The sequence below is a fragment of the Mirounga leonina genome, unplaced genomic scaffold, assembly GCF_011800145.1.
Source record: "Mirounga leonina isolate KUSES-001 unplaced genomic scaffold, KU_Mleo_1.0 Mir_152, whole genome shotgun sequence".
NCBI lineage: Eukaryota > Metazoa > Chordata > Mammalia > Carnivora > Phocidae > Mirounga > Mirounga leonina.
This window is the reverse complement of record NW_023270380.1, coordinates 20,496,851-20,523,947: the sequence shown is the minus strand read 5'-3', so window position 1 is coordinate 20,523,947 and position 27,097 is coordinate 20,496,851. Positions and strand designations below refer to the sequence as shown.

General features: G+C 42.9%; 1 protein-coding gene across 1 annotated transcript in view; it reads right to left on the bottom strand.

Moving 5' to 3' along the window:
• The window catches only part of DNAH14 (dynein axonemal heavy chain 14), a 357,723-nt gene that overhangs the window by 35,257 nt on the left and 295,369 nt on the right, over positions 1-27,097 (bottom strand). The window contains exons 79-85 of the mRNA XM_035008404.1: positions 20,632-20,868; positions 19,036-19,121; positions 14,800-14,956; positions 13,711-13,921; positions 10,033-10,135; positions 7,916-8,143; positions 1,069-1,266 (exon numbers count right to left, since the gene is read on the bottom strand). Coding sequence (XP_034864295.1) covers positions 1,069-1,266; positions 7,916-8,143; positions 10,033-10,135; positions 13,711-13,921; positions 14,800-14,956; positions 19,036-19,121; positions 20,632-20,868 — 1,220 coding nt within the window. The remainder of the gene's footprint in view (positions 1-1,068; positions 1,267-7,915; positions 8,144-10,032; positions 10,136-13,710; positions 13,922-14,799; positions 14,957-19,035; positions 19,122-20,631; positions 20,869-27,097) is intronic.

Genomic DNA, 27,097 nt, shown 5'->3' with positions numbered 1-27,097 from the left:
GGATCCCGCACATGGAGGCACTGAGGCTTCTGGCCATCAGTCCCGTGAGTGGCCTTGGAAGTGGCTTCTCCCGCCCCAGTGAAGCCCTATGACCGCAGCCCCAGCTGACATCTTGGGCATAACTCCCCGGGAACCCTGAGCCACCAGGACACAGCTGAGCTGCTGGGACATGTGCTGGTTCACCTCTATTAGAGAGGATGACAAACTGGTTCCAGAAAGTCACAGAGCGTAACAGTGAACGGTGTCAGCTTGGTGTGAAAGGGACAGAGACAGTAGAAGGTGAAGAGGACGCCAGACTGCAGTTCAACTGCAGAAGGGAAGCTGCTGAAGAAACTGATTAGCTATAAAAATGGGCCCCTTTCTATGGAACTGGAAGGATGGCGCAGAGGGCAGAGCCAAGAGCCCGGGGCATGGGGACAGGGACCTCTGGGTGCTCCCAGGAAGTGAGACAGGGTCCCAGGCCCAGAGCTGCCGACCTTCACCCAGTACAGTCACAGAATGTCTGGGGACTAGGGGCCATTGTGTGTCTTCCGTCTGGGTCTCTGCGAAGGGACAGGTTTACAGAGGCATAGGGGTTTGCCCAGGGGAGGTGATGGAAGACGGGAAGGAGGACGTTGCCATCAGGGTGACCGCTGTCAATCGGGATGATTGAGGGAACAGAGGTCATATCCAGGTCTCCTCTGGCCTGGAGAGTACGGATGGATAGATGAAATGTTAACTGCTAGAGTAATGCCAAATTATGTCTGTAAGACTGGAAGTTAACAGGGGCACCTGGGTGGCTCAGTCGGTAAAGCATCTGCCTTCGGCTCAGGTCATGATCCCGGGGTCCTGGGATCGAGCCCTGCATCAGGCTCCCTGCTCAGCGGAGAGCCTGCTTCTCCCTCTCCCACTCCCCCTGCTCATGCTCTCTTTCTCTCTGACAAATAAACAAATAAAATCTTCTAAAAAAAACACTGGAAGTTAATAAGAGCCATTGAAAGGAAACATTAAAATTTCTTTAAACGCAGATTTTAAAGAATGCAACAACACTTAGGTAAGCGAGTGATGTAAGGAAATACATTTTCTTACTTCATCACTGGAGAAACTGAAGTCCTCTCTCAGCACTTCAGGATTACAAAATTTGTAGAGAAGGGTGTTCAAACATCGCCTGTCCCACGTGTCGGTCACCCAGCCACCGTAAATCACTTCCCCAATCAAGTAGCGCAGTGTTGGCCACGAAATACTGGACTGTGTGCTCAGGGCATGTTCCAAAATCTTGATGGAGACCTTTGGAAAATCCACCAGTTTTTATTATTTCAGCACGTGTTTGCAGCTCACTGGGATGTTTTAACACAAAATCATCAATTCTCAAACAGACACAGATATTTTCTCTTTAAAAATACAGCTGACCCGTGAACAGCAATGCATTTGAATTATGTGGGTCCCTGTATATGTGGGTTTTTTCACAGTCCTTTGAATGTATTTTCTGTTCCTTATGATTTTCTCAATAACATTTTCTTTTCTTGGGCTATTATAAGAACACAGTATATTATACATACGCCATACAGAATACGTGTTAATTGATGTTATCGGTAAGGCTTCCAGTCAATAGTCCGCTATTAGTTACGTTTGGGAGGAGTCAAAAGTTATATGTGGATTTTTAACCACACAGGGGGTCAGTGACCCTGATCCCGCATTTCAAGTGTCAATTGTATATGGAAATAGCAAGAGGAATAAAAATATTAGGATTACATTTTCATCCATTAATTCTTTTTTGTTGTTGGACAAACATTGAATTCTTGAATTACAATTGTTATTTTGAATAGACAAAACCAGCTGGTGGCGCTAAATTCAGAGGCACATCGGGGTAAACAAGGGAATGCGAGTGTCCTCACATCCCCTGCTCTCACCATCAGACACCCCCACCCCATGCCGTAGCCCCCTCTGTGCCCCGTTTCTTGGGTCCCCTGTGCACAGACGTTCTCACAACTCCATGCAAAGTAAGTGGACCCCATTCCTCCTCCTTTCCCCCCGCCATGCCTCCTGCAACCAGCACTCTCCCTCCCTTTCATCTTGTTTCCCTTTCTTCCAAAAATGCTAGGCTGGCATACGCCCACCCTGCAACTGGACAGTGGATCTCTTATATACAGTTTTCGTCTTATTCCCTCATCATTAATATGAATGAACATGATTTTACATCGTTGATGGGAATGATATCCTCTGTCCTGCATTGACTAGAGCTTTGGGGCAATGCTGAGTGTCAATGGTGAGGATGGGCATCCCTGATTTTTTTTTTTTTTTTGATTCTGGATTTTAGTAAAAACAACTTCAGTGTTGGCTATTTAAAATGATATTTTAAATAGTTTTTTGGTGGCCTTTTCCATATTTAGTAGTCTCTTTTAATCCTATATTGTAGAATTATTGTCAGGAATGGTGCCCACATTCATAATAAAAGCCTTTTCTGCATCTACTGATGTGATCATATAGAGTGAGTTATGGATTTCCAGATATTGAACCATTCTTGGAATAAATCCTACTTGGTTATAGAGTATTATTCTTTGGATTCATTGCTGAAGCCTATTAATACGTTATATAGAATTTTTCCATCGAGTCCTAAGTAAAATTAACCTATTTTCTTATGTATATTATTTTTATCAGGTATTCATATTAAAATTATGGTTTCATAAAATGAATTGGGGAGATTGCCATCTTTTTCTAAGGTTTAGAACAGCTTAAATAATATTAATATCTCTGTTTCTTAAAGTCCAGAGTAAACTAAGCCATGAAACCATTTCATTCTGGTGTTATTTGCAATGTTTTATAGCAATTGATCTACTTAAAATTTCCATATCTTTTGGAGTCAATTTTGATAATTCATGTTTTCCCAGAAATCATTGGGTTCATATAGATTTTCAAACTTTATCTGTCTTATCAAAAACCAATTTTTGGATTTCTCCTTTCTATTTTTGTATATTATTTTATTACTATTAAAATTATATTATTTTAGTTCATATTATTGTTTTTTTCTAATTTCTTAAGATGAATATTAATTTACTGCCTTTCTTAATAATGAAGATATTTAAGACCATAGTTTATTTTTTTCTGAGCATATTTTTGTACTGTTGTATCATTTTCAGTATGAAGGAATCTCATTTCCTTTGTGTTTATTTTGTGATTTTTCCTTTTAATATCCTCTTTGATAAAAGAATTATCTAGAGGTATGTTTCTTAATTTCCACCTTAAGATTTTTGGGGCCAAGTTTTTATTACTTCTTAGGTTGTGATCAGAGCACGTGGCCCATAATTATAGATTTTACTTTGTGGCCATGTTCATGGTTGAGTTTTCTAAGAGTTCCTTAGATACATCAAAGAAGTATTTACTGTCTGCTGGAGGGATGGTAGGTTCTGTATACCTCTGTTCACCAAGTCTGTTGATGGTATTATTCTAGTATTGGTCTTACTTTTGCTTATCAGAGCTAATTCTGAAAGAGGTTTTTGAAACTCCCACAACAATTACACAGGAATGCACACATGTGATGTACATGTGTATGTATGTGTCTGTACACACACGTGGGTGTGTGCGTGCTACCACAGGCTATTGTCTGACGAATATCAACACACAGTGTGACTGAGACCACCTGTGTTTGAATCCTGTCTGTTCCAGCAACTTCCTCAGCCTCTCTGTACTTCAACGGTAAAATGCAGATGATATCACCCTCTTCATAGGGTTGATGTGAGGCTCAGGTTAATCAATCCATAAACCACTTAAAACCATGCCTGAGGAGGCTCTCTATAATAAAGTCAACTCTTCTCATGAATGTTGTATCTTCACAAATTGTTTCTCTTTCTACTGTTTGGTGCTTTTTCAGATTAAATTCTATCTTGTCTGATATGAACATTGCCATTCCTGCTTTGTTGCTGTTTTTAGTCTCTTGGGAGTTTTAAGCTGTCTCCATTAATTTAAATGTTTTTCATACAAATTGCATGTGTCTCCTAATGAGGGAGTGCAGTCTGTTTACATTTCAAATAATGCTTGATAATGTTCCTTCCACAGGACTTTGCTACTACTTATTGTACTTGGTTGTTTCTCTCCCTTCTTCTTATTTTCGATAGTTTGATCAGATTGCTATTTTCCTTTTTCTTTTTCACTAATTTAGACGTCAGAGTGTTTCCATTATAGGTGACCTTTCCTTTCCTTGAATTCCTATTAAAATAACATTTCTTTTTTCAAATGGAAAGAAGACTTCAATGACCCACCCCCCGCCCCCCATGGAAGCGTCTATGTTCCCATTTCTTCCTCTGCCCTTCCACTGCTCTGTGCTCCTTCCTGTCTTCACAGGGACTCCTCCCTGCACCATAAGCCCCTCCTCCCCCACCTCTAGGTTCTGCTGAGACAGGTTAGTATTTTTAGCTTAAGGCGATTAGAGGAATTTTTCTTGTAATATGAGTCTTCCTTTTAAGTAATCTGTATTTAGGGTCACCTGGGTGGCTCAGTGGGTTAAGCGTGTGCTTTCTGCTCAGGTCATGATCTCAGGGTCCTGGGATTGAGTCCCACATCGGGCTCCTGCTTGGCGGGAGTGTGTCTCTCCCTCTACCCTCCCCATGCTTGTTCTCTCTCTCTCTCAAATAAATAAAATCTTTTTTTAAAAAATAAAAACTCCAAAATCTGGAAATAGGTAAAGGGTGAGCACGTATCTTTTCCATGCCCCACTGAAACAGTGTCTGACGCACTCTTTCAAGGGGATTATCGAATATTCCAGGAGCACCTACTTCTGTTTTGATGTGCTATTGGTCAGAGCACATAAAGTTCTGTCAGAGTAGTTGCTAACTTACAGAAAACTGAGAGCCCTGCCTGTGATTCTGATGACAATGCAGATGAATTTTGTCCTAGAGAAATACAAATGCTGTCTGGCTCATAAAGCAATTTACAAACCAAAGGCACAATTTTATTGCCTGCAGGGCATTTATCAGTTTGGGATATAACTTAGCAATCGTATTTCATTACAATTTCTCTCAGTATTTACAAATAATTCTGCTCTCCTATATATATATATTTTAAAGATTCTATTTATTTATTTGAGAGAGGGAATGAGAGAGAGAGCACAAGAGCGAGGTGGGGGTGAGGGGCAGAGGGAGAAGCAGACTCCCCACTGAGCAGGGATCCTATATTTTTAAAAATCAGTTTTACCATCCTGCTGGTTCTTCTGTCAATAAGTTTAAAAAAAAAACGTGATATGTGCGCACCTAAAAAAGTCATGCACATGAAACACGTATGTGCATGTATACAGGTGTGAAACGTGTATTTCTTCACGGCCTCTGACAGTTTTCTGTTCTATTGCTTATGTTCTTTCTCTCCCTGGCCACTGGGTCTCATTAGATAGGTTGTTTCTCTTGGCCTTGTCAATGGGGCTGAGGTCGTGGTTTTGGGGAAGCTTTCAGTGGCCGTAGCCCTGTGTGCGGTGGAGGGTCCACTAATGCTAAGCCCCGTGGGCTAGGACATAGCACCGGTCAGACCGCCAGTCCCCTGAGCAAACCCCAAGTTGCCCGACAACCAGCTGGCTGGCGGGGACTCCCCCAAGTGGGAGGAGCCATGTCCAAACTCAACTTCCCAGGGAACCAGAAGTGCCCACTTCGTTCCTGAGGGGGGCTGTGCATAGAGCCCGTTCCGCACGAAGTTCCCAGCTGGAACCTCCAGACGGTCAGAAGCTTGGCACCCACCCAGGCTTTCTCTCCCACTGGCAAGGCTACTCTCACATCTGCCACACAAAGAGGGGGAAGGCAGGAGGGGAAGGGTACCTCTCTGGGACCACAGCGCCATGACGTCACCAGCTGTTTCCAGTCAGGCCTCTCTGCAAAATGCCAGAGTTAGGGCACCATCTGGCAACTTCCAGCCTGCACCGAGAGCTGCTGATGGTATTGGCCCAAGCTCTGCGCAGGACAAAGTGCCCCTGCTGACACTGGCCATCCCAGTCCTACCATTCATCCCCCTGGTAGATGGTTTGGATGTATTTCTTTAAAAACCATCTGCAAGGGAAATGAGTTCTATATATACACAGAAATGACATCATATGTTCAATCTCTGTTATAAGTAATTTCATTAAGCGAGCCCATAAATGTGAGCTATCTTTCTAAATCAATGATACTAGGCATTCTTTGCCTCCCAGAAAGTTAGTAACAATCGCAGCAGCATCAGGAGACAGACCCCACTTCTCTGCATTTGTGCTGCTTTGTTTTAGCCACCGGGGGGCGGGGTGAAAGGTGCCATCTCATCTTAATGAGATTTTAATGAGCGTTACCTTGATTACTGTATTCGTCAGGCTTCTCTAGAGAACCATATATGTCTACAGAGATTTACCATTCGGACGCGGCTCATGTAACGATGGAGGCTGACACATGTCAAGACCTGCGTTTGGCAGCAGGAGACCCAGGGAGAGCCAATGTTCCAGTTCGAAGCATTCAGGCAGGAGGATTTCCTTTTAGTGCCGGTCAGTCCTTCAACTGATTGGACGAGGCCCACCACATTAGAGAGAGTCTACTGATTTGAATATGAATCTCAACCAGAAGCACCCTCAGAGACATCCTCAAAATAATGCTTGACCAAACACCTGGGGGTCTTGTGGCCCAGTCAAGTTGATACATAAAATTAACATCGCAATTACTAATGAAATGGAATACATTTTCATAATCTTTTTGCCTTTTTGTATTTACACTGCAAAATGCCTAACCAGGTCCTTTGCCCATTGGGGTAGTTATCATTCTCTTATTAATTTATAAAAGATCTTCATATAGGGGCGCCTGGGTGGCTCAGTCGTTAAGCATCTGCCTTCGGCTCAGGTCATGATCCCAGGGTCCTGGGATCGAGCCCTGCATCAGGCTCCCTGCTCCACGGGAAGCCTGCTTCTCCCTTTCCCGCTCCCCCTGCTTGTGTTCCCTCTCTCGCTGTGTCTCTCTCTGTCAAATAAATAAAATCTTAAAAAAAAAATCTTTATATAATCAGCCTATTAGCCCTTGCATAATATACGCTACAGGTATTTTTCCCCCAGTATACTGTTAGCCTTTTGATTAAGCTTTGAGTGTGGTTTGGACAAATGTGCTTGAGCCCGTATTCCTTGGCAAACATCCAGAGCACGGCTGTTTCATGTCAGGCTCTGGCTGGGGGCACAAGCGTGCACTCGCACGTGCGGGGACAGGCAGCTGAGCGTGCAGAGAGCTGTGAAGCCTCAGGAGGCCCTAGAAGGGAAGGAAAGGTGCCCTTCCAGGGTGGGTCTCGGGGGCAGGTACCCAGAGGCAGAATCAAGATTTTGCTCAGAAAGTTTTTTGGTATCTGCTCTAACCTGGTGAAAATTTAAGCAGGTGTCACCACCTGTTCACTTTAGCTGTAAAAAAAAACCACCAGGCAACGTCAAGCAAATAGAAGGTTCTAGACAGAGAATAGTAAAGAAAGACAGTAAGCTACGTGTCCCCCCCCCCCCCCCGCGGTGGGTCAGTACCAAGCTCTTACTTTAAATAAATCTGGTAGAAACGGCAGACACGTTTGCAGGGGTTTCTGTGTGTCAGGCACTGTCCTGAGAGCCTAGCCTATGTTAACCAGTCGGCTTCTTATAAAACTCTTTCAAGTAGGTACTGGTGTCTGCCCTCCCTTCCCCTATCCTGCTTTTTTTCTTTTTTGGCCAAGGGAACAAAGAGCCTGAGAGCTCATTAGCTCGCCCACCGCCCACCAGATTAAATGCTTGTACATCCGTAGGTGGGGGGCTGTGATCTGTTTCCAGAAAAGCTGGCTTCCCGGTTCATGCTTCTCCGCATTAGCCCTTGTTACTGGTCAGAGTTCATTTTCCAGCACCAGGAAGATACTTAGTATCTGTGTGGACAGACACTAGGCAGTTAGTATCCTATTGTGATTTATTCATTAGTGTTTATTTGGAAGGTATCACACTTACCGCCAAGTCCGAAGAACTAAATTTATAAGCAATATTCCAGCCCAGTATTCCGTAATTTTTTCTTTCACTGATTACAGCATTGAAAAAACATAAACTGAATAAAAGTTTTTTCCACGAGGGTCCACAGTCAGGTTTTTCAAGTATCTCTTCTGTTACCTCTCCGCTCCCACCATATCCAAAGGTCTGTAGTAAGTTACTTTTCAGTCCCTGGGGATTTTCCACTGCGATCTTTAAAATAGAGATGAGTAATGACAGCAGGTGAGTGGAGGCACTGATCGAGGGGATGCTTGCTCAGAGAGCGGGCTAAGAGTGTAACTGTTTGCAAAAGTCATTGGCAAGTAAGAACTCTTGTGTTAGTCTTTTTTCATTTGAAAATTTCTGTTAAAGGATTGTACCTGATTTCCTACTGTTCCAATTCAGATCTTAAAATGAAAAGTTAAGACTGTCATTAAAAGCACTCCTGTTTGCTTGAAGTCTAGCATTCTGGAATCACAGCATTCTGGAAAGTTTGACAGTGAAGAGCTACTGTCGTCAAAACTCTCAGTGGTGGCCAAGCAGCCTCAGCGAGGTGACAGATGGGGGGCTGGGGGGGCGGGGGGTGCCCAAGAAAAGGAGACAGAGAACCAGTGGAGCCAACAGAACCATCTTGTCAGCACCGACATTAAGAAGGAGAACAATGAACTTGGTGTACTACCCAGCTATTTAGCTTCCATTAAAATTCCCTTTGCTTGACTTCCTAACTAGGAGACTTGCAGTGAGGAGGGGCAGAGGTGAAGTGGGGAGAGACTCAGTTGGAGGGGGCTTTTTAAAGAGCATGGCTGTTAACTTCCAAACTGTACAAGGTTTGAAATGTTCCCTTCCTTGCACACTTTACACATATACACACACAGACACACACGTACACATACGTATTCATGTATAAAAACCGTGTGGATGTGCAGATCTGTGTGGGTCTGTATATACGACACATGGATGTGTGTGTACATGAACCAATGTTTCTGGATCAAGGATCAGAGCTCACGGTGCTTCCCCATGCTCTGATCCCCACGGGGTGATGGGGGGGGCCAGATGCACCCTGAGCGTGTGTATAGCGGGGATGAAACTTGGTGCTTATATAGAACGTCTTACAGAGCAGCCCCTCCTTCCAGAGACAGTGAGAGACAGAGAGGCGTTCCAGTTTGCTCTGGAACGCAAAGAGATTCTCTCTGGGGAGAGAGGAGGAGGTAGCTGGGTCTTCACAGTCCCTGGAGTGTTAAGCAAATGGCTATGAGTCTTATCAGCCTGAGAACTTGGACACGTAGCTGTAAGAAGCGCCTAGTAGAGCAGACGTTCTCTTCCTTCCAAGGCATGTTTACCTTTCAATATCTGTTAATGTGGATTGTCTGCAACGTTTGCTGAGAAAGCCCTGACTGCACACATGAGAAAGTGTTCACAGAGTGTCGTGCCTTGAGGCTCAGGGTTGAATCTTTGGAGACTCCTGCTTGTGTCTCCAAAAGTAAAAATCTGCGCAGCCCCATGAGGAACGACATATGAAGGGCGGAGGCAGGAGGGGAGCTGGGCAGTGGGAGAGTGGGGGAGAGAGAGACAGAGAGAAAATGTTATCTTGGGGAAGAAAGTTGTTCATATCTGAAGTGAAGTTGTATTTTGCTAATTAGAGCAATGGACCGGATTGAGGTGAAACGTCCCTGGAAGTTCTATGTCTGTCCCTCCCTGCCAGCCTTTGGTCCCCTGTCCCCAACACCTGCTTTGAACCTGCTTCCTGCCAGAGCATTTCCAGAGATTGCACCGTGGGATGGTTGGGGGAGCTGAGACAGGAAAAGGCCAGAGAAGAAGGGCGAGAAAAGGACAGAGATCATGCGTTCTGGTTTATAACTGTTGGAACTCTAAGCATCCTGGTTGGACAAAACGTCCATCAAGCTGTGAATCATTTGAAAGCAGGGAGCTCATTTACTATCTTAGTGTCGTTCCTGGCCCACTGTGCATGGGGAGCACAGAGTAGAAGGTCAGCATGCTAGAGTCAGGAATCCCTTCGTAATTCGGAATTATGAATGCAAGATACTTTACACTCAAACCGTGCTCCTTAGGCAACATCAAAATCTATTCTACTCTGTCCTTACCTTCAAACTCTTCTGAAGAATTGGAATTGGGAAAGAACTGTCCGATTTTGAGCTTAACCACAGCCTAAACTCAGGGTCTATTGTCACATCTGGGCTATTAAATCTGCAAAATACAAAATTTATAAATATTTTAGTGTAAAAAATTTTTTTTAAAGATTTTATTTGAGAGAGAGAGAGAAAGAGTGAGAGAGCACGAGCACAAGCAGGGGAGAGGGGCAGAGGGAGAAGCAGGCTCCCCGCTGAGCAGGGAGCCTGATGCGGGGCTCGATCCCAGGACCCTGGGATCACGACCTGAGCTGAAGGCAGACGCTTCACTGATGGAGCCACCCAGGCACCCCTAGTGTAAAAAATTTAAGCCAAACCAACATGTTTTAGGAATCACAGAATCTCAATGTCTGAAGTGACCTAGAGCTTGTTGCAGTAATTATCTACAGGCCCTATTAGTCCACCGTGGCCTTTCATGCTGCACAGAAATTTGCGCAAGACCCAGTAATTCCCACTTTTGAAAAGTAGTTTTTCCACCTATAAACACAAAAGTGATACACACTCATTGCAAAAAACCTTGGAAAAATGACAAAATAAGAACAAAATGACATGTTCCAGGGGTCAAATCTGAAACAACTGAACATGAGAATAAATGACAGTGATAACAGACGATATGCCATGGAATAAAACGGGAACCCGTGACTGATATAAACAAAGCAATGAATAAATGGGGGTGGGGGGAAGCCTCTTCCTCAGGGTAGAACATCATTTGGTCAATTTAGAAGGAACTGTGGAGTTAGAAAGTCACCATTTGGCAAATAATAGAGTCCTAATTGAGTCAAACATTCTCAGTGGTTGTTAAGACCAGTGGGTGAAAGGTTGAGATGTTGACCTGGTCTGAAAACCCTACAGGTGGCGGATGCCACTTCGGTCAAATGTAATGGGACAGATGGACATTGTGTGCCTCCGGGTATGTGCAGCAAGGAGGACACATCTCTTCGGTGGCATTCCTGCCGCGCTGCCTCACCATCATGTAACCATGGGAAAACAGCGGACAAACCCAAATGGATGGACATTTGACAAAGTAACCAGCTCGTGCTTTTCAAAAATGTCCAAGTTATGAAAGAGACCGACTGAGGAACAATTCTAGAATACAGAGGATTTAAGAGACTCAACAACTGAATGCTATGAGAAATCCTGAATTAGAACCTGGACCAGAACTTTGTCTTTCTTTTTCTGCAGTAAAAGTTATTATTGGACCAATAGGCTAGATATGCTAAGGTCCTGTGGGTTAGATAATCAATAAGCATGCTGAAGTATGTAGGGTTCAAGTGGCATCATTGTTGGCAATTTACTTTCAGTGATTCAGAAAAAGTGGCGTACATATGTACAAACAGGAAAGACAGGACACGGCCAATGTTAACAGCTGGGAAAGAGAGGTGACGTGTGTAGGAGAGCCTCTGTGCTATTCTTGCAGCTTTTCTTCATGTCTGAAATTATTTTTGTAAAATGTGCAAAACAACAAAAGCAAAAAAAAAAAAAAAAAAACCCCAAAAAACAAAAACAAACCAACACAACAAAAAACAAATACAGAATTAAACAGGAAAACAAAAATAATCTAAAATCCCACTAACTAAGTGTAAGTATACATTTTTTCCTTTTCTCTCTTCTTTTTGGAAAAAGATTTACTTATTTGTTTGAGAGAGAAAGAGACAGAACGAGCAGGGGGATGGGCAAAGGGAGAAGGAGAATCTCGAGCTGACTCCATGCCCAGAGTGGAGCCCGACAGGGGGCTCAATCTCATGACCCTGAGATCATGACCTGAGCAAAAATCACTAGTTGGATGCTCAACTGACTGAGCCATCCAGGCGCCCCTCTCTCTCTTTTTCTTTAAATAAAAATATTATGCTGTACGTGCTGCTGGTAGCCTGTTTTTCCTCTTAGCAATATGTTGTGAACATGTTTCCTTAACTCTTAAACGTAAGAAATTTGCTTCACATTTCTCTCTCCCACAGTAGGCTGCTGGGTGATAGTCTTAAACACTTACAGGCTTGATTTGATAAAGAAGTATGAATTTCTCTTAATTATACTGATTATATAGAACGCTTTTTTTACACGTTGCTAATTACTCTAAGTCTCTGAAATTCTGTTCTGCAGAACGTTCCTCCAATTTCTTTTTTTAGAATGATACAACACTATCTGCTGTTCTGTTGTTGCTCTCTATCTTAATACACTCTGGAAGGCTGATACAATGTCCATCTGGTCCATACAGTGTCCTGAGTCTCTAGAATGACTCTTGGCAAATTGGCAGGTGCCCTAGAAATAGTTTTTGAATGAACAATGACTGAAGGCCCTGGAAGACATTATTGTGTCGTCTTCCAAAGCTTACAACTATTGAAATCATACAACTAGGCAAACTTCATCTTCTAGCTCTCTTCAGTGATGAAGTAAATGTGAAAAAGAAATTATCAAATACTTTTTAAACTGCTAAAAGCCATAGGGTCTGAGAACAGAATGAATGATGCTAATTAAATTTTTAGAACTTTAAGTCAGGGCAGTTGCATTTTGGTTTAGTTTCCTTGTGGACGCTCACGACATACAAATAGCAGCACGAAGATGACGCGGCCCTTATTTGAGCACATGTGTGAAATCCAGCACCGGCTGCAGCCAGGAAAGCAACAGAAAGGCAAAGCTGGAGAGAACACTCCAGAACACAACCGGTTACAACTTTACTAACTTAAAACGTCAGTCGGTTGAGCATCAGTCTCTTGGTTTCGGCTCAGGTCATGATCTTGGGGTCGTGAGATGGAGCCCTGCTTGAGACTCTCTCCCCTCCCTCCCCCTCCATTTGTGCCCCTCCCCCTCTCGTGCATGCTCACTCTCAAATAAATAAATAAAATCTTAAAAAAATAAATAAAACATTGTTAATTCTTCACTCAAAGTTACAGCAATCGACTTGCAACCACTTCCACTGCCAACAAGAAGGTTGAGCCTCTGGAAGTTTCTGCCTGAGTGAGCAAGTCTGGGAGAGGCAGCCCGAGAAAGAGCAAGTACAAACTACAGCCGTGAAATAAATCATCACTGGAAGGAGGGATGTGAGCTACTACATTCTGCTATTTGGAATCATGGAGCATATATATATATATATATTTTTTAAAGATTTTTAAAATTTATTTATTTGACAGAGAAAGACACAGCGAGAGAGGGAACACAAGCAGGGGGAGTGGGAGAGGGAGAAGCAGGCTTCCCGCAGAGCAGGGAGCCCAATGCGGGGATCGATCCCAGGCCCCTGGGATCATGACCTGAGCCGAAGGCAGACGCTTAATGACTGAGCCACCCAGGCGCCCCTGGAATCATGGAGCATATTAAAAACTGTGGTTTAGATCCACAGGGCCGGACGGATGTGTGGCTGTGGCGGGTTCATCTGCGGAGCAGGAGGGCTTGAGAAGCAGAGGACAGAAGTGATGAAGGCCACGGAGAGTAAAGACCAGAGAGGTTTTTTTCCCTAAAAAACCAAGGTATTTCTTAGTGCAGTTTTAAAGATCCTGGAGAAAAGAGAACCCGCACAAGAAAGCCTAACTTCCCCTGAGCGGCCGGCGCATTACTTTCTCATCGCTTAAACATGGCCATTCAGTCTCACCTCACTGGTCTGCTCACTCATCTGATCCCTTACAAATCACATAAAGCTCTTACAACTCGATGATTGTGCACAGCCTCGGCATAAACGACGTTGCAAGGTGACAGTTCTGCAGGAAGACCCACTGTGCGGCCCTGGGGAGGGACTTCATGATGAGCTCCTCTGCCTTGGCAGCCTGGCTGCGGCCCAGGGAAATAATGGTCACGTGACTTGTTCCTCCTTTTAACTCTTGTGCCAATTTCAGGACAGTGTTGGTGAGGTCAGTCCCTGCACAGAAACATGGAAACGTTCACACAATTATAACCTCATTTCATTCCCTCCAGAAAACATATTGCTTGCTTGATTGATTGAGTGTAGGTTCCACACCCAGCGTGGAGCCCAGGGCGGGGCTTGAACCCACAACCTGAGCTGAGATCAAGATCAAGATCTGTTAACATGTTTAATACTTCCTTTCTTCCATTCTATTGTTTAGAGTGTGGACGTGAGGGCTAGAGCCCTGGCAGCCATTCTGGGCTATGTCTTCAGGAAATGGACAGCAGCTACTAAGAGTGTGTCAGGTGAAGGACAGCTGCTTTACATAAAAGGTTACAGAGGAGGAAGCGTCCACGTGCACGCACTTTTAGAAAGTTTTTTTGCCCATAGAATCAAAGTCTTAATATGGTGAATTCTGAAGACATTTGATTTAGAGATGACAAAGAACAGAAGATAAGTGAAAATATTTTGCTTAGGGTCTGTGGGGCAAAGACAAGGGGAAAAAGCATTTGGAGTTTTGAGGTACACAAGGGCTGGGTTGGCAGGGCCACCTAGTGTTTTTTTTGTTATGTATTATCTTTTCATGAGCCAACGGATTAAAACAGTTAACAAATACAAGGGCCATCCCAACTTTCAGATCAGTAATATGTGTTTAGGAGATATTTTCTGCACAGAAAATTAGCATGGGTAAGTTTTTCCATGGTTATGAATCTGGGAGATTTTATTCTTCTTTGTTCTTTTACATTTTTAGAAATATTCAGTCTTAATATAGTTTAAATAGTCCCTTTTCCAAAATACTTAACTAAGAATAGGAAAATATTTTAAACATAAAAACACCCGACCCAGAACCTACTTGTCTACACCTTCCTTGGAGTATGAAGGTGGCATCTTACCATGGGAGTGAATAAGTATTATCGGAGTTCTGGCATTGGATTCCTTATACGACTCTCTCAAATTAATTCCAGTTCTGAGAACATATTCACTTCCCATTTTTTCAGTTATAAACATTTTCACTGAATTCTTCAAATGTTCTGGTTGAAGAATTTTTATCTAAACAAGAAAGCACAGAAGAGAAGGTAACGTTAAAAACCGCCCAAGGGAATGGTCCCTATGGCAAATGGAACAAAGCGAGGAAGTGTTCATTATCCACGTGGGTGGAGTTTGACGGAGCTCCTCGTGTTGGGCACGTGTAATGGAGAGTCCACACGTGGCAGAGAAGCTGCCACCTTGGCTTGTGGTCCCTCCTCGGAGCCAGGGCCACCCTGTGCCTCCGTTCCTCTCACACTCTGACAGAGATCTTGCTTTGGATGCAAAAATCCCAGTTATGGTCCCTGATGCTGCAAAGAGAAATTTCCCATGGGCTTCTTCCTGCTCTGCTGGACGTGTCTGGAGCAGGATGAAAATCAGGACAGCACAACCGGAAGGCGACTCCTCCAGGAGTAACACGAAGATAAACAGCACCGCAAATGGAGTGCGGATCCAGAAAGAACCCTAGGGCTGAACGAGTTTGGAAACTGTGTACAGGTGGTAAGTAGAGGCTCAGGGTCCACTGGAAGAAATCACTGCAAATCTTGGAGGAAAGACCTGTTCCATGAAAATTGTTTCATACAAACTACTTACGTGCTTTTTATAAAATGACCATGAATTCTGTCCTCAGCCTCAGAGGCCCCATCATTTAAGGCAAAGCTGAAATGGTGTGTGGATCTGTGTGGATGCCCTAGGTTGAACCATGGGAAACTACCATTTTTACGGGTCGAAAACTGCCAAGTATTGGCAATTTCACTGTTTAACATAATACATGTGATCATTATGTCAAATTCTGCTCTTTTCTCTTACACCTTGGAAAAATGAATCTTGATTTTCTTTGACTTAAATGACTTAGATGAAAATTGGCAGCACACAAAGCATCTGGGGTCTAAGAGTAGAGCTCACCCAGTGCGTCCGCTTCATGAAAGTGCTAGAATCAGCGTAAGGCAACGGATGGTCAGGTGTGGTCCCGACACGGCGCCCTGAGAGTCTGTGCTCCCGGACGTGGGTGTGACCGGCTGTCACCATCATGCGGCAGCTCCCTCACTTTATTGACCAATGGAGCAGAGCGATAAGTTTTAACAGTGGAGGTGGGGAGAGAAAGCAGGACCAGAAGGAATGGGGTTGTGCTGAGCTCGGTTCAGCCAGCTGCTTTCTAAGCAGCTACGGATAGTTCTGGAAATTATCCTCATGTGCCCCCCCCCCCCCCCCCGCCCCGTCATCTTCCCACAGAGCTGTAGCGATGGGGAGCGGTGCATGGACTGGACTGAGTCCTTGCCCTCACGGAGCTCTGTGCTTTCATCCTGCCCCAGGAGGAGCCTTTCAAACACATTCTAACTGAATCTCTCTTGTGGCAATCTCAGTGTCCGACTTTTACGGGCCAGACCCAGTTTCAAATATTCTAACTCAATTTCTTTGTCATGTGCACGTGACCCTTTATCAGACCATGTCTTCTGACAGTGGGGTTAGAAAATAGGATCGCTCTACTCATGAAGTTTCTAGCTGAAAAACCAGAATCATCTGGAGCTTATTGGGGAAAGTAAGATAGCACAGGCTTTAAAAAGTTAATTTTGCTGTTAGAGTCACACTGGCTACGTAAAATTCAAATAATACAAAGAACTAGAAATTGGAAAATGGAGGTCCTATTTTCTGGAAAACCACTCGTTTTTTACGCACATACGAGCATCGCTCTGTCTACACTCCTGTTTTCCACGGCTGGACCTGTGCTACACAGACTGTGATGTGTTTATAGCATTTGTCAGTTAGGACAGCTGAAATGTATGCTCCTGTCATGACGAGGCCAATAAGCCGCAGGTAGAGAGGGGGTCACAGGCTGTCTACACTGCCAGGTGGGTAACATGAATTAGAGAAGCAGGTTGGACAGAATGAAAACAATTCTCCCCGGAGGAAAAACAAAGCTGGAACTATGGTGCTTGCTGGCGGCTAACAGTCACCGTCACTGTGAGGAAGTGATCGCCAGTGGTGACAGACGACCAACCGTGGCTCATGACCGTGGCGCATAACCGTGGCTCACGACCGTGGCACAGTGGTCCTTGGGGCCGGCGCCGCTCAGCTCCAGCTCTTCCTGCTGCCTGCAGACCCAGCACTGCCTGATCTTTTACTTTTTCAATAAAAACTGGAAATATGGATTTTTTGGTGAAATCTCTCAATTTGCAAATTTTGGCTCAAAGAAAAGAACAACACAAACCAAACGTGGACAACACTCTTGTCTGCAGCGGCATTATTCACGACAGCCCAGGGGAAGGAGGAACCCGTGTGCATGGCCAGATGAACGGAGGAAGAAGATGTGGTGCATCCTCAGCCTTGAGCAGGAAGGAGGCTCTGACACCTGCTGCCACACGGAGGAGCTCTGAACACCCTATGCCAGTCACGAAAAGATAAATGTTGCATGATTCCACTGCCGTTAGGTCCCTGGGATTGGCGACTGGAGACAGAAAGTAGGACAGTATCTGCCAGCGTCTATTGGGAGGAAGGCACGGGGTGTTATCAGTTCGCAGGTGCAGAGTTTCTGTTTGGGAGGATAAGAAAGTTCTGGAAATAGAGGTGGTGGTTGCACAACATTGTGAATGTACTTCATGCCACTGAATCTCTCAGAATTAAAAGAGTTTATTAGGATTAAATGAAATTATATTTTGCCACAGTAAAACAAATAGAAGACAACTCACTTCAAGATAGAAGTGTACACAGAGTTTTTAAGTCGTGTGTGATATCTTCGTTCTCTTTAAAGACTCTGAAGTCTCGTAAGACAGATCTCCAGAGGTTCAAACCCGTTTGTCTGGTGACAGTTTACACTTAAATCATTGCAGAAACAAAACAAAGTGAAATGTCTGTAAGCCAGATGCAATTTTGGGGGGCAACCTCTCTCTGGAGTGAATTTTAAAGTGTTACAAAAATAAAATTTAATGCAGAAATCGAAGGGTGACCGGCTGTCCGGGCTGGTGGTTTGCATGAAGTCAGGGCCGATAGGGGAGAGAGAGGAGGGGTTTCTCCATCCCTAAGCTAGATGGCAGATGCAGAAATAAAAAGAAGCTTTGCAGGCTCATGAGGATGAACCGAGGACGAGGATGGTCTCCCCTGGGAAAAGTAGTGTTACTGCCGGAAACCAGGTTTTACAAACGCTCTGGGTTTCAATCCTGGCTCTGTTAGCGGTCTCATCTTGTCTTGTCTCTTTTTTTCTTTTCTTTTCTTTCTCTCTCTTTCTCCCCACCTCCTCCCTTCTTCCTTTTCTTTCCTTTCCCCCCTTTCTTTCCTTTCCTTTTCTTCTTTCTTTTTTCTTCTTTTCTTTCTTTCTTTCAGATTTATTTGAGAGAGAGAACAAGCAGGAAGGAGGGGCAGAGGGGCAGCGAGCAGAGAGCCTGATGCGGGACTCGATCCCAGGACCCTGGGATCATGACCTGAGCTGAAGGCAGACACTTCACCGACTGAGCCCCCCAGGTGTCACAGCCATTAGGCAATTTCTAAGCCTTGGCCCCCTAATTCTGTGATGTGGGGGAAATAATCATAGCTCCCCCCCCAAGATTATTATGAGGATACATGAAACAATGTCTGCAAAATGCTTAGCACACCCTAAGCTTTAGCTGTTTTAAGGGGCTCATGACTGACACCCATTTGCATCCCCAGTGGCACCCCCCCTCTGCGATTGTGAAGCAGGAGGAGTCAGGTAAAATATCACCTTTATTAACAGTAGCAGGATGGACATGCTTCCTGACACGGAGCCCTCACAGGCTGGGTCCGTGCCTAGACCACTGATGGCATGGAGAGCAGAGCGTGGGACCAACCGTGGTCCCACAGTCTGCAGGAGGTGGACCCGAAGGGACGGGGTGAAGGCACTGAACCACCACTCTCCATCCCTCACAAGCACCCGTTTTCCAAGTCCTCCTCTCTGGGGGCGGGGGAGTGCGCGGGGGCAGAGGGGGCCTGGAGTGCCACCTGATCGGAGTGTGAGTGCGCCCCTCTAACATGAACGGTACTTGAAAAATCCATACATTTTGCTAAAAAAATTTTAAACTTGAATGGTTTAACTTACTGATAAAGTGCTCAAAACATGTAGAGTATCACTGTTTTCTCACAGCACATCTTACCAAAATAAGTCTCTGAAATGCACTGAGTTTCTCCCAGGGGAAATTCACAGGACTACGTACTTCTTCCTTTTTATCCAAAAGTTCAGCTAGATATAATTTAGAGAAAGAAACGGACGTGAACAATCAAGTGCCTTGGATCACTAAGAAACACACAATGAAAATTCTCTTATAAAACTCTAAAGTTTGTTTTAAAAACATGTCTTATTTTTTATTTTTTTTTAAAGATCTATTTACTTTAGAGAGAGAGAGAACATGCACATGTGTGCAGGTTGGGGGGGGGTGCAGGGGGAGGGAGAGAATCCCAAGCAGCCTCCCCACTGAGCACCAGACGCGGGGCTTGATCCCACGACCCTGAGATCACGACCTGAGCCAAAATCAAGAGTCGGATGCTCAACTGACGGGAGAAGCAGGGGCAGGCCAACACTTTACAACCTGCTCCTGCATGTGTGAGGTTTTTCCAGTGAGTATAAACTAATAACTCTAGAGGTTAGAAAGTTCTCGTCATAATCTACCTATAAAGATATTGGAAATGAGAATCAGGTGGAAATGCAACAAGACTCTCAAATTTTTGAAAATTGAATATTATACAGATCTGTGTTTTTAATACTGCCCCTCTGCAGTAGAGTCTGCAAAGGGGTCCTACATGTGCATTTCCAATTATCCTGGTGTACCTATCATTTCTGCCTCCTACTACTTCCATGTATTTTCCCCGTGTCTAACTTTAAACACAATGTGGATTACAGAGATAGCTTTTTTGAATAGGGCTAAAATGGGTGTGTTGATCTTAAAAAAAAAAAGTCCACGATACACGAAAATCTAGTTACAAATGGATAAATCTGATTTTTCCCCCCAAATAAAAAGGTTTTCACTTTACAAAATAAAGACCTAGAGAGAAAACTCTAGGGGAAGAGGAGAACTTCTTAGAAGTCAGAACTGGAAATCAGGAAGCTATAAAATAAAGTAGATGTAATTGGCCATACAGACATTTCCTCATTGCCTGGTAGAGACAGTATAAACAAATCCAAAAGTCACTGGCCAATTTTTAAAAATACTTGAATGAACAGGTTGGTATCTTTAACAAAACAAAAAGTTGATTATCTGTTACGCCAATAGGGTTCTTACAGAAGGCCACAAAAGAATGAATAATTCAGTAGAAAAATGGGCCAAGTATGTGAACAGGAAAGTCCAAATGCTCTACAAACATCTGAAAAGGTACTTAAACATGGTGCTAGTCAGGAAATCCAAATTAAAGTACCTTAAAATTTTCAGATCGGCAAGAGTAAGAAAAGATCAATACCCCTCTTGGAAAAGGAGAAGTCATGTATTGCTGCTGGAAATGTAAATTATCCTGGACTTTTAAGATGAGCAACCTGGCAGCAACAGTTCACATAAAAATCGTATGCTTTTGACCCAGCGGTTCCGTTTCCGGCTGCCCATCCCAGAGACAAGAGCAGAGGAAATGGGTGTAAGGGTCCTATGTTGGGGCAGAAGCTCACAGCAGAGCTACATTCCTGCTGGGATACTGAGCTACGTCAGTAAGTTGACCATCCCCATGCACATTGGTTAGGTTAAATAAAACATCGAATGCTCTCTTACTTTCCTTCGGTGATCTCTTACTCTCCTCCACTGAGGCACTTTCTGGAAGGAAAGGGACGCTCATCAGGCAATAGGCAGCCTGGCTGGTTTTGAAAGCTTCCCACTGGGGCACGTTGGACAGCAGGGATTTGCACAGGAGACAGAAGGGCTTGAGCTCACTGCTGACATACCGGCACTGTCTCCACTGGGATTCCGACACCCACTGCAGATGCCCACCGCCGCACGTCTCATACATGCCTACCGGAAGAGGGAGAGGGCCGATACCTTTTACCTTTGAGTTACTCATTAAAGGCAGACTAAATAAATATTGTTTTTGAGGAAAAGGCGTTTTACATAAAACTAATTACATAAACGGCAAGTTTTTCATAGTGGTAAAAACACCTAACATTTACCTTCTGAACTATTTGTACGTGTTCATCCATGTTAAGTACCTTCCTGTTGTTGTGAAATGGATCTCCAGACCTTTCCCTGCAAATCTGAAACTCTGCCCCCATGAAACAGCCCTCCCCCGCCCCTGGGCAGCACCACTGTACTCTCTGTCTCTCTCTGATTCCAGCGACTTCGGATGCCTCAGGTAAGTGGAATCACACACATGGTTGTTGTCTCTTGGTGACTGGCTTCTTTCCCTCGGTGTCATGTCCTCAAGCTTCATCCGTGCTGTAGCAGGTGCCAGGGTCTCCTGCTTCTAAAGGCTGAATGATACTCCCTTGGAACTACACACTGTGTTCTGTGTGTCCCCTGATGGACTCATGGCTTCCACCTACTGGCTATGTGAACACTGCTGCTGGGGACGCAGGCGTGCAGAGAGCAGTCTGAAACCCTGCTTTCAGTTCTTCTGGCCGTATAACCAGTGTAGCATTCTTAGCTCATATGCAAGTTTTAACTTTAATTTTTTGAGGAGCCTCCATACCGTTTTCTGTGAGAGCTGTACCAGTTCATAGTCCCACCAACAGCGCACGAGGGCTCCAATGCCCGCACACCCTCGCCAGCACTTTTTTAATTTTCTGGTTTATTGTTTTGTTTTTTACAGTAGCCATCCTACTGGATATGGTCTTGTGATTTGCATTTCCTGATGATTGAGGATATTGACCATCTGTTCACGTGCTTCATCTTTAGAGAAATGTCTATTCAGGTCCTTGGCCCATTTTAAAATTGGGTTACTGGATTCTTGTTGAGTGGTCAAAGTTCTTTATATATTTTATACATTATCTCCTTACCAGATATAGGATTTGAAATTGTTTCTCTCATTCAGTAGGTTGCCTTTTTATTCTGTCGATGGTGAGTTTTTAAGTTTGATGTCATTCCATTTGTCTATTTTTGCTTTTGTTGCCTGAGCATTGGTGTCATATCCAAGAGATCATTGCCAAGTCTGGTGTTATAAAACTTTTCCCTTATGCTTTCTTCTAAGAGTTTTATAGTTTTAGGTCTTATGTTTAGATCTTGAATCCATTTTGAGTTTATTTTTGTATTTGGTATAAGATAAGGGTCCAATTTTGTTCTTTTGCACGTAGATACCCAGTTTTCCCAGCACCATTTGTTAGACACTGTCCTTTCCCCATTGAGTGCTCTTTCCATCCTCACTGAAGATCATTTGACCATATATGTCTTAATTTCTGGGCTCTCTGTTCCATTCCATTGGTCTATTTATCTGTCTTTATGCCAGTGCCAGGCTGTTTTATCGCCGCTTCATAATATAGCTTGAAACCAAGATGTATGATGACTCCAACTTTGTTGTTTTTCAACATTGTTTTGGCTATTTGGAGTCCCTTGAGATTCCATATGAATCTCAGGAAGAATTTTTCTATTCCTGCAAAAAGTTCTATTGGGATTTTGTTAGGAAATGCATTGATTCTGTAGATTGCTTTGGGTTAGTATGGACATCTTAACAATATTGTCTGCCAATCCATGAACATGGTAAATGTATTCCATTTATTTGTGTTGTCTTCAATTTCTTTCAGCAGTGTTTTGTAGTTTTCAGTATATGCGTCTTTCACCGCCTTGGTTAGGCTTATTCCTAAGTGTTTTATTCCTTTTGCTGCCATTACAAATGGGATTGTTTTCTTAATTTCCTTTTCATATTATTTGTTGTTAATGTGTAGAAATACATTATATATGTTGTTAATGTATAGAAATGCATAATATAGAAATGCATCTGATGATGTATGTTGGTTTTGTATCTTGTAACTTTGCTATATTGGTTTACTAGCTCTAACAGTGTTTTCATGGACTCTTTAGAGTTTTCAACATGTAAGATCATGTCATCTGTGAACAAATAGAGTTTTACTTCTTCCTTTCCTATTTGGATGCCTTTTCTTTCTTTCTCTAGTGCATTGGCTAGAACTTCCATGCTAAAAACAAGTGGTGAGAGCAGGGGGCATCCTTGCCTTGCTCGAGATCTTAGAGAAAAACTCAAGAGTTTCACCACTGAGTAGGATGTTAGCTGTGGGTTTTTCACAAATGACTTTTATTGTGTGGAGGTAGTTTCCTTCTATTCCCAGTTTGTTGACTGTTCTTAATTCCTAAAGAGTTGAATCTTATCAAATGCTTTTTTTTGCATCATTAAGATGGTCATGTGGTTTTGTCCTCATTCTGTTAATGTGCTTATTACATTGACTCATTTTCTTATATTGAAACAGCTTTGCATTCCACAAATAAATTGCATTTGGTCATGGTGTATAATCCTTTTACTATGCTATTGAATTTGGTTTGCTGTATTTTGTGGAGAATTTTGACATCTATAGTCATCAGAAATATCAGCCTGTAGTTTTCTTTTCTTATAGAATCTTTGGCTTTGGTATCAGGGAAATGCTGAACAAGCTTAGAAGTATTCCCTCTTCAATCATTCTTCTTCTTCTTCTTTTTTTTTTTTAAGAGTTTCAGGAAAATTTGTGTTTATTCTTTTTTAAATGTTTGCAGAGTTTTCCAGGGCAGCCATCTGGCCCAGCACTGGCATCCAGTGCAGAAAAGAAAAAATTTCTTTTCTCTGTTCGGAGATTTTTGCTTACTGAATCAATCTCCTTACAAGTTATAAGTCTATTCAAATTTTGGTAGATTATACATTTCCACTTCTTCTAGGTTGTCCAATTTGTTGGCATATAACATTTCGTAGTGTCTCCTATCATCTTTTTTATTTTTGTGGTATCAGTTTTAATGTTCCTGCTTTCATCTCTGATTTTAGTTATTTGAGTCTTCCTTTATTTTCTTGTTAATCTAGCTAAGAGTTTGTCAATTTTGTTAATATTTTCAGAAAGCCAGCTATTAGTTTTGCTGATTTTTCTATTTTTTTTTAATGCTCTATTTTATTTATTTGTGCTCCACTCTTTATTGTTTCCTTCCTTCTGCTAGCTTTGTAGTTGGTTAGTTCTTTTTTTGCTAGTTCTTTGAGGTGTCGGGTTAGGTTGTTTATTTGAGACCTGCTTTTTTAATGTATGCATTTATAAACTTCTCTCTTAGTACTGTTTTTGCTGTATCCCGTAAGTTTTGTTATATTGTGTTTTAATTTTTATTTGTTTCAAGATATTTTCTAATTTCCCTTGTAATTTCTTTGACCCGCTGGTTATTTAAAGGTATGTTGTTTAATATCCAGATATTTTTGGATTTCTCATGTGATACTGATTTCTAGTTTCATTCTGTTGTGGTCAGAAAAGCTACTTTATATGTCAATCATTGTGCTTACTGTTTAGCATAAGAAAAAACAGGAAACCCAAGTCTCTAACTTGAAAGAGTGGTTACATAAGTTTTGGTCCATTCAAATATTGGAATGTTGTGCAGACATTAAAAAGTCTTAAGTATATTTATTGATGTAGGAAGCTACCGTTGACATATTATTAATTTCAAAAAAAGTAAGTCTGTACAGCAAAGTCACCTGAAAGAATACACATGAATATTCCTATATGAATATGAATATATGTAAAGAATATATATATGGAGGGAAACTAGTGGAAGGACAACCCACAGAAATATTAATAGTGATTATCTCTAGGGCGCCTGGGTGGCTCAGTTGGTTAAGCGACTGCCTTCGGCTCAGGTCATGATCCTGGAGTCCCGGGATCGAGTCCCACACCGGGCTCCCTGCTCAGCAGGGAGTCTGCTTCTCCCTCTGACCCTCCCCCCTCTCATGTGCTCTCTCTCATTCTCTCTCTCTCAAATAAATAAATAAAATCTTAAAAAAAAAATAGTGATTATCTCTAGATTGTGGAATTACATTATTTATTTCTTTTTGCTTATCTGTAGGTTGGAATGGTTTGTTTAATAAACACGTACTGCTTGTATAACTAGAAAAATGGAAGCTATTACATTGTTGTTGTTGTTTCTTAAAATATACCGAGGATGTTTTTAGGCTTCCAAGTGCAGTGGACGCCTCATGGGTCGGCTTTTCTGCTGCATGACCTTGTCTCCTGGTCACAGGTGGGTGGTTCAGGAGTAGAGTCCTGATGGCACTCAGACCCACCCTCCTGGAGACTCGGTGTCTGACCATGAGGCCCAGGGCCTGAGAACTGCTGGATGTTGGGTTAACAGTGGTTGCTGGTTCGTCTCACGTTGGTGCTTGGTTACTCATATTTTCCTTGCTGTTTTCTGAGATACCCCAGAATCCTTCTAGACATTTAAATTTTTATTTTGGTTTAAGATATTGAGTCATTGTTGTCTGTTTTTGGCAAGCCCAAGAATCTTGGTAAACTCACAAGAGCATTTATTAACTCAACATTCGTTTACCAAACATCTACTTTATACCAGGCTTTGGTACAAGTAGAAACAAACAACAAAACAAAACTCTCCAAATGTCTGGTATCCGCTAGAGCAATTCTTTGATATTTCCATTCTGACTGAAGTCTTTGCTAATAGTCTCAGAACCACCACCTTTTCTTCCTCAGTGAGAATGTCAGACCACCTTTAGCTTTATATTTTTTGTGACTTAAAATTACAACACAGCACAACAACGTCAATGTACTTCATGCCACTGAACTGGACACTTAAAAATGGTGAAGAAGGTAAATTCTACGTTATGTGTATTTTACCACAATTAAAAAAAATGAATATACTTAAAACTGTACGACACAGGAGGATTTGAACAGATTCTATACGTGGTGATTTCTGCCTAAGCATTTTGCACAAGCATAGTTTTTGTGGTTCAAATTTTCCAGGAATTTTCCTAAGACACTGCAGGTGACTAGTGATGCAACCTGCCTTCATTGAGCGACCCATCTCCCAAATAAAAGCACCAAAAATCCGAAAGTAAAAAACTCTTATGGAAAGATTTCAGAATGAAGGAACTGCATTTAATATTCCAGTGGATTTTATTTAAATTCATTTTTTGTTTGCCTTCAGAATGTGTGTTAGATGATGAGGAAATCGTAGACATCTTAAGAAAAGCCAAAATGACTTCAAATGAAATTTCAAAGCGCATCAAAGCAACAGAAAAAGCGGAAAGTCAAATCCAAGAGACACGCAAAAGCTATCTCCCCATTGCTACCCGAGGTGCCCTGCTCTACTTCCTGGTGGCCGGGCTCGCCCAGGTCAACTGCATGTACCAGTTCTCCCTAGACTGGTTTCGCCAAGCGTTCATTCAAGCAGTAGTCTCCAGAAGAAAAGAACAAGAAGAACCCGGCTCCAAAAGGGAGGCGATGCCTCTGAAGAAAATTCGTGATACTACAAACCTCTCAAAAGAACCAAAGTTAGAAAGTGAGGGAAATCTCTCCCAGAGATTCCACACTTGAACAGTGGAATCTGTTCAAATCCTCCTGTGTCGTACAGTTTTAAGTATATTTATTTTTTTTAATTGTGGTAAAATACACAACATAGAATTTACCTTCTTCACCATTTTTAAGCATCCAGCTCAGTGGCATGAAGTACATTGACGTTATGCTGTGTTGTAATTTTAAGTCACAAAAAATATATGTGAGTAACCGAGCACCAACATGAGACGAACCAGCGACCACTGTTAACCCAACATCCAGCAGTTCTCAGGCCCTGGGCCTCACGGTCAGACACCGGGTCTCCAGGAGGGTGGGTCTGAGTGCCATCAGGACTCTACTCCTGAACCACCCACCTGTGACCAGGAGACAAGGTCACGCAGCAGAAAAGCCAGCCCACGAGGCGACCACTGCACTTGGAAGCCTAAAAATATCACTCTAGGTGGTATTTAATCAATGTGTGTGTGCACGTGTGTGCTTGTGCACACGTGCGCATGTCCCTAAGGTCTAGCATTGGGCGTTCAGATTTACAGATTAGGATTACAATAACCATAGCAAATGCCTTCCACTCATTCATTCAGAAATTACTGAGTACCAATTATGTGCTCAACATATAAGGACACAGCAATGAATTAAACGTCACACCTGACCTCAGCTGCTTTTAGTTTAACCCACATAGAACCACTGACCTGGAGCACCTTAAAAATCTCTCCGTGTTTTTCAGGGAAACATGTTTTTAATGGCTTTTAACAGAACCCAGAGCAGTACCTTTTACT